At 32.1% G+C, this 12,918-nt stretch overlaps 1 protein-coding gene and 1 long non-coding RNA gene across 3 annotated transcripts in view; one reads left to right on the top strand and one right to left on the bottom strand.

The window, feature by feature from the left end:
- Nucleotides 1-2,687: 2,687 nt before the first annotated feature.
- LOC145164068 (THO complex subunit 4D-like) overlaps nt 2,688-12,918 on the bottom strand; it is a 56,531-nt gene continuing 46,300 nt past the window's right edge. Inside the window, exons 6-7 of the mRNA XM_079082790.1 lie at nt 3,339-3,392; nt 2,688-2,962 (exon numbers count right to left, since the gene is read on the bottom strand). Coding sequence (XP_078938916.1) covers nt 2,797-2,962; nt 3,339-3,392 — 220 coding nt within the window. The 3' untranslated portion in view covers nt 2,688-2,796. The remainder of the gene's footprint in view (nt 2,963-3,338; nt 3,393-12,918) is intronic.
- On the top strand, nt 6,843-7,357 carry LOC145166584 (uncharacterized). 2 transcript variants are annotated; one of them, XR_013740600.1, is made up of 3 exons: nt 6,843-6,901; nt 7,003-7,195; nt 7,284-7,357. It is a non-coding gene; the product is annotated as an uncharacterized LOC145166584 (long non-coding RNA). The 2 variants fall into 2 exon arrangements; XR_013740601.1 differs by lacking the exon at nt 6,843-6,901 and adding an exon at nt 6,914-6,936.

Below are 12,918 nucleotides of genomic sequence, written 5' to 3' on the forward strand. Positions count from 1 at the left end.
TGGGGAACTCACTAAGCATTTATGCTTACAGTGTTTTGTGTTATGTGTTTCAGGTACCAGTGAGGATCGCGGGAAGGCGCCGACATGATCAGTACACATTTTTAGAGTTTTTATGTATTGAGATATTGGGATGAATTTTATGGATTTGATATGTGATACATGGAGATTGATAATATTTATGAATGAAATTATATTTTTAAAAGTGAAAAATTGTTTTAGAATTTACGACGTTACAATCATATATGAATTACATGTGATTCACATGTAATTCACATATGAATCACATGTAAATCACAAGTGAATCATATATGAATTACATGTGATTCACATGTAAATCATATGTGAATCACATGTAATTCACATGTAAATCACAAGTGAATCACATATGTATTTACGAACTTCGTTATGATATTAGTCAATTAATCATATTAACCTATTTTATTGAGACCCAATCTTTTCTTTTTAAGGCAAAGTGTGTATCAAGAATAAAGTACATGTATTGTCACTTCATATCTGTTTTATAGAGTGTACGATAATTATAAAAAATAGATTTATGAAAATGGTATTGGAGTTTATAGTATACTAATGTTAAGAAAATGGGTTCGTGGTGTTAAGAAAAGGAATAATTGGCTTAGTTGACTCCCAAAAATGCAAGTTTCTCGGTTCTTCCTACTTGAAGGGTCAGGCAAAGGTAGTTAATGCTCAAATGTAATTATAGTTAAGAAAACCTATGTTTCGTCGTGCAACATTCTTATAAAACATAAAGCAAATTACTGCAAGAAAGAAAGGAAGATACAGGAAAACATAACGAAGAATGATTCAATTTTATAAGATATTTTTAATAATTCTTTCAAGGGAAATTGACACATATAGCCCACAAATTGTTTAGGGTTGACCCTTTTAGTCACTTAAGTTTTTTTGTGGCTTTATGAGGGAACCAGGTTGTGGGCAACCTGTCCTTTTAGTCTCATTTATTTGTTTTAGCCGGTTTAGGGGACACATAGACAAAACTTGGGGCCCACCTCTCTCTCTCTCTTTCTCTCTCTCTCTCTCTCTCTCTCTCTATATATATATATATATATATATATATATATATATATATATATATCCACGTCATTTAATTGGTACCTTACCCTCCCCCGGGTCACACTCCATCTCCTTCATCATCTGTTTTAGGTAACGAACGAAAGGAAAAAAAATCTGCAAACCAAGAAGTGCACGGAACTAATGCACTCGAATTCAAAGGGAGGGGAATCCATGAAGAGAGGAAGGAGTTTTTGGGGATTTCAAGGCTTGATTTCCATTTAAGAAGAGCATTGTCTTCCTCCAAAGAAGCAAAAGTGAAATTTGGTATGGAGAAGAGTGTGATGATTAGTAGAGCCAGAGAGAAAAATAATAAGTTTGAAGAAGACATTATTTTCTTTGACATGTTGCTTATAATAAAAAATGAATGGTTTGCATGTCCTAATTTATACTTGAGCTACCTTTTTCTCTTGTTTTCTTTTTCACGTACTTGAGAAGGCAATGTCATATTTTTCCACAAGGAGTTTTTTTACGTTTGAAGTCAGTGTCTAATTTTTCCACAAAGCCGTGTATTACACTTTGAATTGTATCTATCTATCATGGCATTAATTCATTGTAACCCAAAATTTAGCAAGGCGGTAGGATTACAAAAAGACAAGATGCGGTATTATATGTTATTGTTGGATTTAACAATGTAATAACAAAACCTAACTCGATTATTTAGACATATTTGTTTTTGTTTTTTGGTTAATGCTAATAGAAGTTTCACTCAAACTGTCTTTTACTGCATAATTAGTTTTGTAACTGAGGCTATTATATAGATGATCCATGTGAAAACTGTGTGAATGGGGTCAATGGAGATAGGGACATAACATAATGGTCCTTTAAAAGAATCTTAAAAAACAAATGCACATGGTGCGTTCATTGAAGGTGTGAATGATGGAAAACCGTAAATTGAAGAATATAAACAGGAAGTTAATTAAATAAAAACTGATGGTTCTTATTGTTCCCTGCAATCTATTTCATATGTTAATTCCTTTTAACTCCTGAAGCGTCTAAAATGTCTCATACTTACATAGACTTAAAAATGAAGATAATTAAATTAAAAGTGAAATACAACTGTATTATTGTTTGTTTCTCATATTTCCACAGCTGATTAGTTTACACAAAAGACAATAAGATAGGAATTTCTTCCACTATTGAGAATCCATGAAAGAAACTACCGGTGTCATTTCATTTCGGTGCTCCCAATAGACTTGGAAGGGAGATTCAGATGAAGCTTTTTAATTTATACCTGTTCATTTCATTTGGGAGCACATACAACACCTGTAGTAAAATAAGATAACGTCTTGATAGTTTTCAAGTAATTGTGTTACATAAAAAATAGACATTGATTAGCAACCTTCATGGACATCTTGCATACAAATATTGGTAGTTGTATATTGCATTATCCATAAATAAGTCCAAACCTTGCACATTGCATTAATGGCCATGATAATAAGTTGTATATTAGAAACTATAGTGTTGATAGCGAGGCTTTGGTGAAGTTTTTTCAAAAAATTAAATAAAGGTAAAAAAAAACATAAATTACGACTTAATAATAATAATACCCACATTTTAAGGTGTCACATGAAGCAACAAAACACCCACAACTTACAAGCATAAAACACAATCTCCACTCTTGCAAAAACCAAATACGCTTTTTGTACACAACTAATCAAATATTAAATCTACTTGTATTTTTCAGTACTTGTGTTTCCGAAAGCCTTATTATTAGGTCTGCATGGCATGATACTTCTCCAGTTCCTTATCAAGTTCATCAACCGACTTGTCACCCCCCGCCACCTTCCTCCCTCTCCCCTGCCCACGACCACCACTGCCACGCTTACGTACAGGACCACCACCATGGCTATTCTTTATGCCACCACGGGTTCTCTGACTACAACACATAATTAAAAATAAAAAAATAAAAATAAATAAAATAAATAAATAAATAAATAACAGAGATTAATTGCTACACCAGAACAATTTTATGATTAGAAAATATGCCTAAAATCAAGAAATAGCAACCTAATTCCATTTATTTGTGTTTTTATTATATCACCCTACATTCTATTACAACATATCATATTTTTGTACTTATTTTTTTCAAATTAAGGAATCATACTATGAAATATCTTATCCCAATTATAGCATTGTACTTTCAAACTGTTTCTTATTAGGACATTGCTATAATTGTGTAGATTCTTCAAAGTATGATATGCTGTAATAGGAATAAATAATACTAATATTGACAAAAATATAGTAAACCCTACCCAGATGTACGATTAAATGCAGCCCCTCTTCCTCTTCCACGAGCTACTCCAGGCCTGGAATGCAAATGTACCCGATGCGAGCATGGCAATGGCTTCCAACAAGTCATGCTGCCATGGCAATGGCTTGGGTCTGCCAAAAGACTGATGCGAGCATGCCACGTGTCAGCATTATAATACCATAATACAAAAAAAAGTTTCACCATTCTTCATGACCTAATCAATTATCATGATTCATGCCGTCAAGAGCTAATCCGGATCATTTTTTTTTAAATGAAGATCGGATCATGAGATTTCATTATTAAAAACAGATGATGGCGAGTTGAAGACTAAACCCACTCCTTAAAACATGTGAGATAATGTACAGGAGAAAGCTCCAGTCCTGTAGTTCAGTGAAGCAGTCTCCTTTGAAGAAACGCCATGAAAATCTCACTATGAGTATGAGAGATTCCAAATATAGCAGTAGGATGCATCATGAACTCGCTTTCTAGATATAAACAAAATTAAAGACATCATGAGTACTTAGTAATGATCATTGATCAGTGAAGCCCCTTCATATCATAAGCATAGGCTAGGATAGAACTTCTGGGTTCATCAAGTAACTCGGGTAAAGATCCAGAGAACAATCGATGAACAACATTAGGTGATAATTCTTTGGTGGTGAATGGTGATGCCAAAATAAACTTCTTCATAAACATTATACACTGTGTCATATAGTACCCTTACACATTGAAATTTGAAAAAAAGAGATGTAATGAGTTGCTGAAGTTTCACTACAAGAAAAATCCTAAATAGCTACGGAAAGTTGCTATGGAATCAAAATCCGTAGTTATTCTACTACGGAATATGCTACGGAATGACTTATTGTAGCTATTTTGCTACGAAATTAGCTACAGAATTGCAATCCGTAGCTAAATCCTGAATAGCTACGGAGAGTTACTATGGAATCAAAATTTGTAGCTATTCTACAACGGAATATGCTACAGAATGGCTACCCGTAGCTATTTTGCTACGGAAATGGCTACGAAGTTGCATTTTTGTAGCTAAATCTTGAATCGTTACCGAAAGTTGCTACGAAATCAAAATTTATAGCTATTTTATTACGAAATATGCTACGGAGTTATTGGTCGTAGCTAGTCCGCTACGGAACTTGTTACAGAGTCTATATATGTAGCTAGTTGGCTACTAATCGGCTACAAAATCAAAATATGTAGCTAGTTGGCTACGAAGTTGAAATTCATAACTATTTTTTGCTACAAAAATTTGCTACACAATAAAATTTTGTAGCTAATCTACTATGGAACTTGTTACCAAAAGCTTGATCGTATGTATTTTTGAATAAAATTTGTTTTTGAATTTGCAAAACAGTTACGGAATCAAAATTCGTTGATGTTTGACAACGGAATATTCCATAGTTAAGTAGTTACGGAATATTTATCCGTAGCACAATATAGAAATTTCTATAACCTACTATTATAAAAATACACCATCATTCTTAAAAACTCAATAGTAAAAATAAATTATTATTTTTCGTTAAGTTATTATTTTAATTATAATTATTATCATTCTTAAAAACTCAATAGTAACAATTTTTAGATATAACTAATTACTAAACCACGTAAGAATTTATATATGCATATATATCTCGAACAATAACTTAATCGTCTAATTTTTTTTCAATAATTTTTAAATGTCGACAAAAAATAAAAAGAAAATTCAAACTAATCGTCGACGTCCAAAGCCGATAAAACTATGTTAATAACATAAACTAAGAACTTTACTTATAAAAAAAATAAAAAATATATAAAAAATAAAAATAAATAAAACTTGGAGATAACATACATCACGTATTCAAGTGTATTCTGTATATACTTTGACGGAATTTAAGAAAACCAACATAAAATTACCCTCAGTTCACAGTTTCCCCAAATTCATCGTTCATTCCCCCTCCCCACTTCATTACGCCATTAGCGATCGGAAATTACTCTGCGTGCTCCGCCCCCAAATTATCGATAAGATTTTACTCTGTGTCCTCTTCTATGTAGGAGCATCTCTGATCAGTCTTCTTATCTGCTATGTCGTGTGCGCCTGATCGATCAATCGCTAGGTATGCTCCTCGATTTTTCTCTATTCTGGTAACAATATCATAAGTTTAGTTGATTATAGTTGATTCTAGTCTCGTCTTTCTCTATCTTACATAATCAAAACTTTGGATATAAAAGTTAATGTGCTATAGGAAAAGTTATATTGAAGTTCATGTTTAGTGATTCCAATATTATATGTGTAGTTGATTACAGTTGATTCGGGCGACTTCTGTGATTATATAAGCTTAGTTAGATGTTTCTAGGGTTGAATTTCATTCGTACATACACAAAGCATGTTGTGCTTTGACAATAAAATCCAAACGGAAACGCCAACATATAGGTCTTCTTCAACTCTTTCCATGAATCATCAAAAAAAAATTGCACTATTGACAACAAATTCACTTCTTCTTCTTCTTCTTCTTCTTCTTCTTCTTCTTCTTCTTCTTCTTCTTCTTCTTCTCTTTGATTTTGTTACCTTTATCCTTGTGAGATTGTATCTTGCCCTAATTTATTTTCATCAAAAAAAATCTTGCATCAATTGTTTGTTAAACCTGTAAAAGAAACAAAAAAATGTGCTTCTTTAATTTCAACATTCATGGTTCTCTGTTTGTACTCATGTTTTATGAGTTTGGCTGTTAATCAGTGGCTAGTATTTTATTCACTCTTCTTTTAGTTTGATTTTTGAGATAAAAGGAAAACCTTTTATGAGAAATCAAAATGATTTTACACCAAACTTAATTTAGGCATCATATTTTTCCAAAATTTAAATTTAATTTCAGCTTTAGTCTGATTTACCATACATAGTGACTAGTATTTGACTATATAGCTTTTGAACCCATACATTCATAACAACCCCACAATAAAGACAACTAGATTTACTAGTGATGCTATATTCTTATTTTCTCGTATGCATACTGAGGGATCATTTGGAGTGCTCTGATGTAACCTGATGAAGATAAAAAAATATAACATAACTTTTTGTTTCCAAAACTAACAAACCATTAATAAACTAGTTTACTTATGCACATATTTATTTAGTTTTTTCTTAACTTACTTAGCCAAAAAAAAGATTATGACAGGTAGTTTGTATTTTTAATAAATGTTTCACTTTTTACTATATGTTTCATTTTTGTAGGTTGGGGCTTTATTCGAACTAATAAAAGGGCTCATTAAAGATTTGGATGACGATGATAATGACAAGGTTAAATAAGCCAATTCATGTTTTCACTTATATCAATATGTGTATTATCAGATGTTTTGTATGATGACATTTTTAATGGTTTATATTTTAAATCATATTCCTTTTTTTTTTCTTTTTGGCTTGTGTAGATGGATGAGGTAGACTTTAAGGAAAAGCAAAATGCTATTAATGGATGACCTAGTTTTGATGTTGGAAGGAGTGTTTAGCAGAATCTGTAGCATGGGATACCCTCAAATGGTTTGCAACTCTTATAGCCATGGCAGGATACCTTAACAAATATGGTCTCATCTCCAGCTTCAATCAAACTGTTGTCAAGGTATGATGTTTGCTTTAATTATAACAAATATGGTCTCATGTCATTGGGTTAATATATTTGTTGCAGGTTGTTGGTGGGCTAGGTCTTGTAAAGGGTATGATGTACCCAAAGACTCTTTATGCCAACTAAACGTGGAAGTGAATGTGGGTTTACCCCCTGATGCAATATACACCATTGTCATTGATATAGACAATAAGAGAGTCTTCAAGAACATTCAAGAAGTTTTATCCATAAAGGTTTTGTTTGATGAAGGTTCAAGGCAAGTTGTTAAACTTGACAAGCTGCTATATGCTGTTATTATCTATACAATATACACTATGCTTATACTTTTTTTTGGTGATTCTTAGATGAAATTCAAGCAAGCGAGACCATGATTTATGAAAAGATTTGAAGGAAACAGAAGGATTGCATCAAAGGCGACTTTACAGCAACTTACTGAACCTGCAATTTATATCAAAGAAAGATGGGCGTTAAAAAGACAAAGAACATGCAAATCAATGTAAAGAAAGATTGTTTTTTGAGGTATGCCACTCCAAGAAAATTTCAATTTAGCTACGGAAAAATTCCATAGCAAAAAGTTGAAATTCCGTAGCTAAAGCTAAATAACTACGGAATTTGCTACACAACTTATCAATTAGACTCCATATCTTTATTTCTCGTAGCAAACTGTTTAGCTATGGAATTATATTTCCGTAGCAATTTCGCTATGACAGTTTCTACGACATCTATTTCGTTGCAATTTGAGTTCCGTAGCAAATTGTGTAGTTATCTGTTCCGTAGCAAATTTTGTAGCCGTCTGTTGCGTAGCAAATTCCGTAGCCGTCTGCTCCGTAGCAAATTCCGTAGCCCTCTGCTCCGTAGCAAATTTCGTAGCCGTCTGTTCCGTAGCAAATTCCGTAGCCGTCTGTTCCGTAGCAAATTCCGTAGCCGTCTATTCCGTAGCAAGTTTCGTAGCCGTACGTTACGTAGCAACTTCCGTAGCCGTCTGTTGCGTAGCAAATTCTGTAGCCATTTGTTCAACAACAATTTGTTCCGTGGCAATATGTTTCAAAGCAAATTCAGATTGATAAAAATATTCAACAAAATCCAATTTTCCAATTATAATATTCATAAAAATAAATAAAAATATGGTAAATATAAATTTAATAGTTACATTAATTATATAAATATATATATTATATCATCAAAAATTATTCTATACAGTTGTCTATTCATCAAAACTGATACTAACTACAAATACAACCAAACAATTTAGATTTAAACCGCCACGTACACACAAACAGCCACATATGCTCAACCAAAATGGCAAAACCTGCAAAATCAAATTTACAATCAACTTGATTAAAATTCAATTTGTTGTATAAAATCCCATTTTGTTTTGCTTTGAGGCTTTCCCTAGTTTTTGACCAACTAGAAATATAAAATCTGAAAATAAACACAAAATAAAAACAACAATCTAATTAACTCTTTTATTTGACATACTATTAGCATGTACACAAGAAACAAAATGAATCACCTTTTGAGAACCATCAAATCGAATGTTAGTGTGGTTTTTTTCTCTTTCCAAGCTGTTACATGATGCTAAAAGGATTTGAAATAAAGATGAAAACAACTGAATAGTGATTATATACTTATATTTATAACACTTGATTTTCTATTATAAGAGGTATTAAAAAAACTGAACCTGCATAATGATCTTATTATTGATATTGCGCCATAATGTTAGGTATCCTTGTTTTCGATCCCAAAGGTGTGCATTCTTTGAAGTGTCCTTATAATCAAATATAGCGCTCTTGAATCCTGTTAAAACCAATACAAATAGTAAAAATAAGATATAAGATAACAAGGCTTAAGACATAGCACCTAATTTCATTTATTTCTTTATTATATCATCCTATTTTATTTCATCTTACTACAACATGTAAAAATCTACCCAATTGTATACAAATTAATTTTCATTGATATTATTTGGTAGCTTTTTCAAAGTAGAATGTTCTAATAAGAAAAACTTGAAAGTGCAATGCTATATCAAGCAAATAAATGGAACTGCATTGACACCAAAAATCTTGAGTATGATAAAATTTCAAATTTACCAAAATTTATTCTTCGTATAATATTTATGCTTGTGTGAAAAGAACAGTCATTTACAGCCTATAACGGTAGTGCAGATTAGACAATATAAAATAACAACAACAATAAAAATAATAATACCAAAGTCAAAAAATACTGAAATTTACATCACATACCTTTATGCAAGATCGGGTACTAGAGCCATTGACAAAACCTCAATTGTCTGATGCAAGAAACCATCTTGTGTTATAAAAAAAAACTTATAGTGATGTCATACAATTACAAAATAGTTTTTCCTACTATAATCTACTATAATTAGGTAGATTTTCCAAAGTGCAATGTCTCAATAAGAAAAAAATTGAATGTAAAATCAAAGTATGATAATATAATACACATATATAAATGGAAAATGGTCAAATACGTTTAAATGCAAGAAATAGCAATGTACTTTCAAAGTACATTATCCTGAAAAGAAAAAAAAATGGAATTACAATAGTATCAAAATTTTAAAGTATAATGTTTTAATAAGAAATTAAATTTTGAAATAGGATGTTGTAGTAGATAGAAGTGAGAGTATGATGAAATAAATTATAATACACGAAATAAATTAAAGTACATTGCTATTTTTTGCAAGTTAGTCATGACTATACGTTAAGATTTTTGAGCACGTGATCAGATAACTATAAGTTAAATATTAACATCAACTAGCATATGCAGATGGTGCATTAAAAAATAATGTCATAAGTAACAATAACCATAAGACAAGATTGCACACTACAAGAAAATTTCAATTTAGCTACGGAAAAATTCCGTAGGAAAAAGCTGAAATTTCATAGCTAAAGTTGGATAACTACGGAATTTGCTACGCAATTTATCAATTAAACTTCGTAGCTTTATTTCTTGTAGCAAAGTGTTTAGCTACGGAATTATAATTCCGTAGCAACTTTGCTATGACAGTTTCTACGACATCTATTTCGTTGCAATTTGAGTTCCATAGCATTTTTGTAGCATATTCCATAACAATTTTTCCGTAACCATTTCTGTAGCAATTTTTCCGTAGCAAATTCCATAATGATTTTTCCGTAGCCAACTCCGTAGCAATTTTTTTGTAGCAACTTTCATAGCAAATTTTCTGTAGCCAATTCGGTAGCAATTCTTTCGTAACCAATTCCGTAGCATTTTTTCTATAGCCAATTCCGTAGAAATTCTTCCGTAGCCAATTCTGTAGCAATTATTTCATAGCAAGTTCCATAGCAATTCTTCCGTAGCTAATTCTGTAGCAATTCTTCCATAGCAAGTTATGTAGCACTTATTCCATAGCAAGTTCCATATCAATTGTTGCATTATATTATTCGATAAAATTCGATTATTCAATTCGATTATTTGTATCAATTTATAAAAATACAATTAATATAAAACCAAAAGTAATAAAGTATTTCTATAAAAACTAAAAGAACTATCCAACACATCAAAAAATATATATTTCGAAATCAAAAGTTGGTACAAATTAAACAAAAAACACCATTCGATACATAATATTCTATCACCATATTTGTATGTTGCTTTCATTGCAATGTTGGAGCACCTTTCTTTTCCTTTGATTATCACCATATGTTCCTCTTAATATTGAATTGTGACATCTTTCCTGAAATAAATGGATGGAAAATTACAAAAAATACCAATGTATTTATGTATTTATAACAATCAATACAATGTACTAATATTTTTACCCATAATAGCAACAAACTATCATTTCTTACTGATATAGGCAACTATTTTCACATTAATGATGACATGGCACCCTAATTTTTAGGGTTTGCACCCTATTTAAAGGACCTTAAGACCTCCCTCCAGCCTCCTTACCACCTTTCATGTCCAGAAACAAACCCTAATCGAGCTAACCTCCTATTTTGAGTGTGTGTGAGACTAAAGTGTGTGTGTGTGTGTGTGTGTTTGGTGCATTTCTTGAAGAGGCTTGAAGATTGAGAAGCTTGGAACGAGAAGGAGCTTGTAGATCCAGCATCTACTTCGTTTTGGCTTTCACTTGAAGGTAAAAATTCATTACCTTGATCATTTTCTTGTTAGATCTCTTCATTCAAGAGTTTAGGGCCATTTCTAGCTTATTCTTGAGGTATTTTTGGTATTGAGCACGATTTGAAGTTCTAACTTCAGATCTGGACTCCTTTAGGCCCCCATGAGCATAAAGTCTTCGACGTTACCAAGCTTTGGCCCTTCTCCATGCCCTAAATGTAACAACCCGAAATATTTGGATCAAGCAAGATCTAAATTGTAACTCTATTACAATGAGAACCTTGAAAACCATGAGAGCATAAGTGCATGTATAAGGAAGTATACACTTTGAAAGTCGCATATAAGGTAATCTCTTAGAAAAATAAACAAGTTAAGCAAGACAAAGTGGCACAAATAAATTGGGATTCAAGTTACAATGCAATCAAACAAGGATCACATGGTGTAGACACAAGATCTTGTAATTGTGTCACAATCTTGAGTAACTAAATTATAAGGACAACATATTTGAGTTTACTATTAACTAAGACCATAAACACTTCCCTAGGATCCATCTAAGACCATGAACTACCCCAAGAACCAAAGCTAGGCTGTGAACACTATCCTAGGGAACATTTGGCCGTAAACCACCTTGGTGGACTTTCATTTGGCCGTAAACACTATAAGTACTCCAAAACTTGGCCATGAACATTTCCCTAGAAAGTATCTAGACCGTGAACACTTCTCTAGGAAGTAACTTGGTCGTAAACTCAAATGGGAAAGCATCTTGGGGCGTAAACACAATCCTAGGCAACATCTAGGCCGTAAACTCCATAAAGACTCCAAAACTTGACCATGAACACTTCCCTAGGAAGCATACTAGGCTATGAACACTTAGATATTTTAAGTGTTTACGGATTATGAGTTGTATTTGGCCATTTTTCCATGCAATCTCGAATCTTTATGAATTATCCAACAGTCCTCCAAGCAAGCATCATATCAACCCCACACTCTTATCAAGGAACGTAAACCTTTCCCTCTTCTTCCTTTAGGGGCGTAAACCACTCCTCATTGTATCCCATTTATCATATTCACATTCTGTGAACTCAAAAATTTCTCTCAAACGTATTCAAGTTCCAAGTTTTAATTCTTCAAAGCAATTCTTGAATCCTAGTAAGTATTTCAAGTTTTGGGTTAGTGATTCTACATATTATCTTGTTTAATTTATCATATTTACACATAAAGATATGTGTTAATATTCTTAGGATGTTCCAAGTTTCAAAGAGTTATCAAACTCTTCAAGTGTTAGGATTTGAACTCCTCATCATCTCTCCAAATCATCCACCAAACCAAATCAAGGCGAGCTTCGTACCCCACTTTTGAGTTTTTCATTGTTTTTGGGGGAGGATACATGTCAAGGGTCTTGTGAAATCTTAGTATAATTGCTTGTTTATGCATGCATGTTATGATTTATGTGTGTTCATAGTTATGAAACTCCATATGAATAGCCCAAAAACTCAAGATTTTGAGCAAGTCTCAAGAGTTTGAACCATATATCACAAATTATGTGTTAGAAACCAAAACTAGTATGTTTATGAAATATAATTCATAAATTGTTATGTCAAGAATCATAAGGTTTTGCTTCAAAAATTTGCTTAAACAAAGTTATTGGCTTAAAATTTTGGGAAGATGTAAATTATGGAAATTATACTATTTTGGACTATTTTCGGCTAAAAATGTACATAAAAGTCATTTATGAAATATTGGATAAATTTGAGTTGTTATCGAACATTTTGATTAAAATGGGCCAAAAGTGGAATTATTTAATAAACAAGGGCCATTTTGGACATTTTCTTAAATACGAGCCTAAAATGAGTATTCTAGAAGGAATGGGCTATTTTCAGC

The sequence above is a fragment of the Lactuca virosa genome, chromosome 3 (genome assembly GCF_052849685.1).
Source record: "Lactuca virosa cultivar CGN04683 chromosome 3, Lactuca_virosa_CGN04683_v6, whole genome shotgun sequence".
NCBI classification, from domain to species: domain Eukaryota; kingdom Viridiplantae; phylum Streptophyta; class Magnoliopsida; order Asterales; family Asteraceae; genus Lactuca; species Lactuca virosa.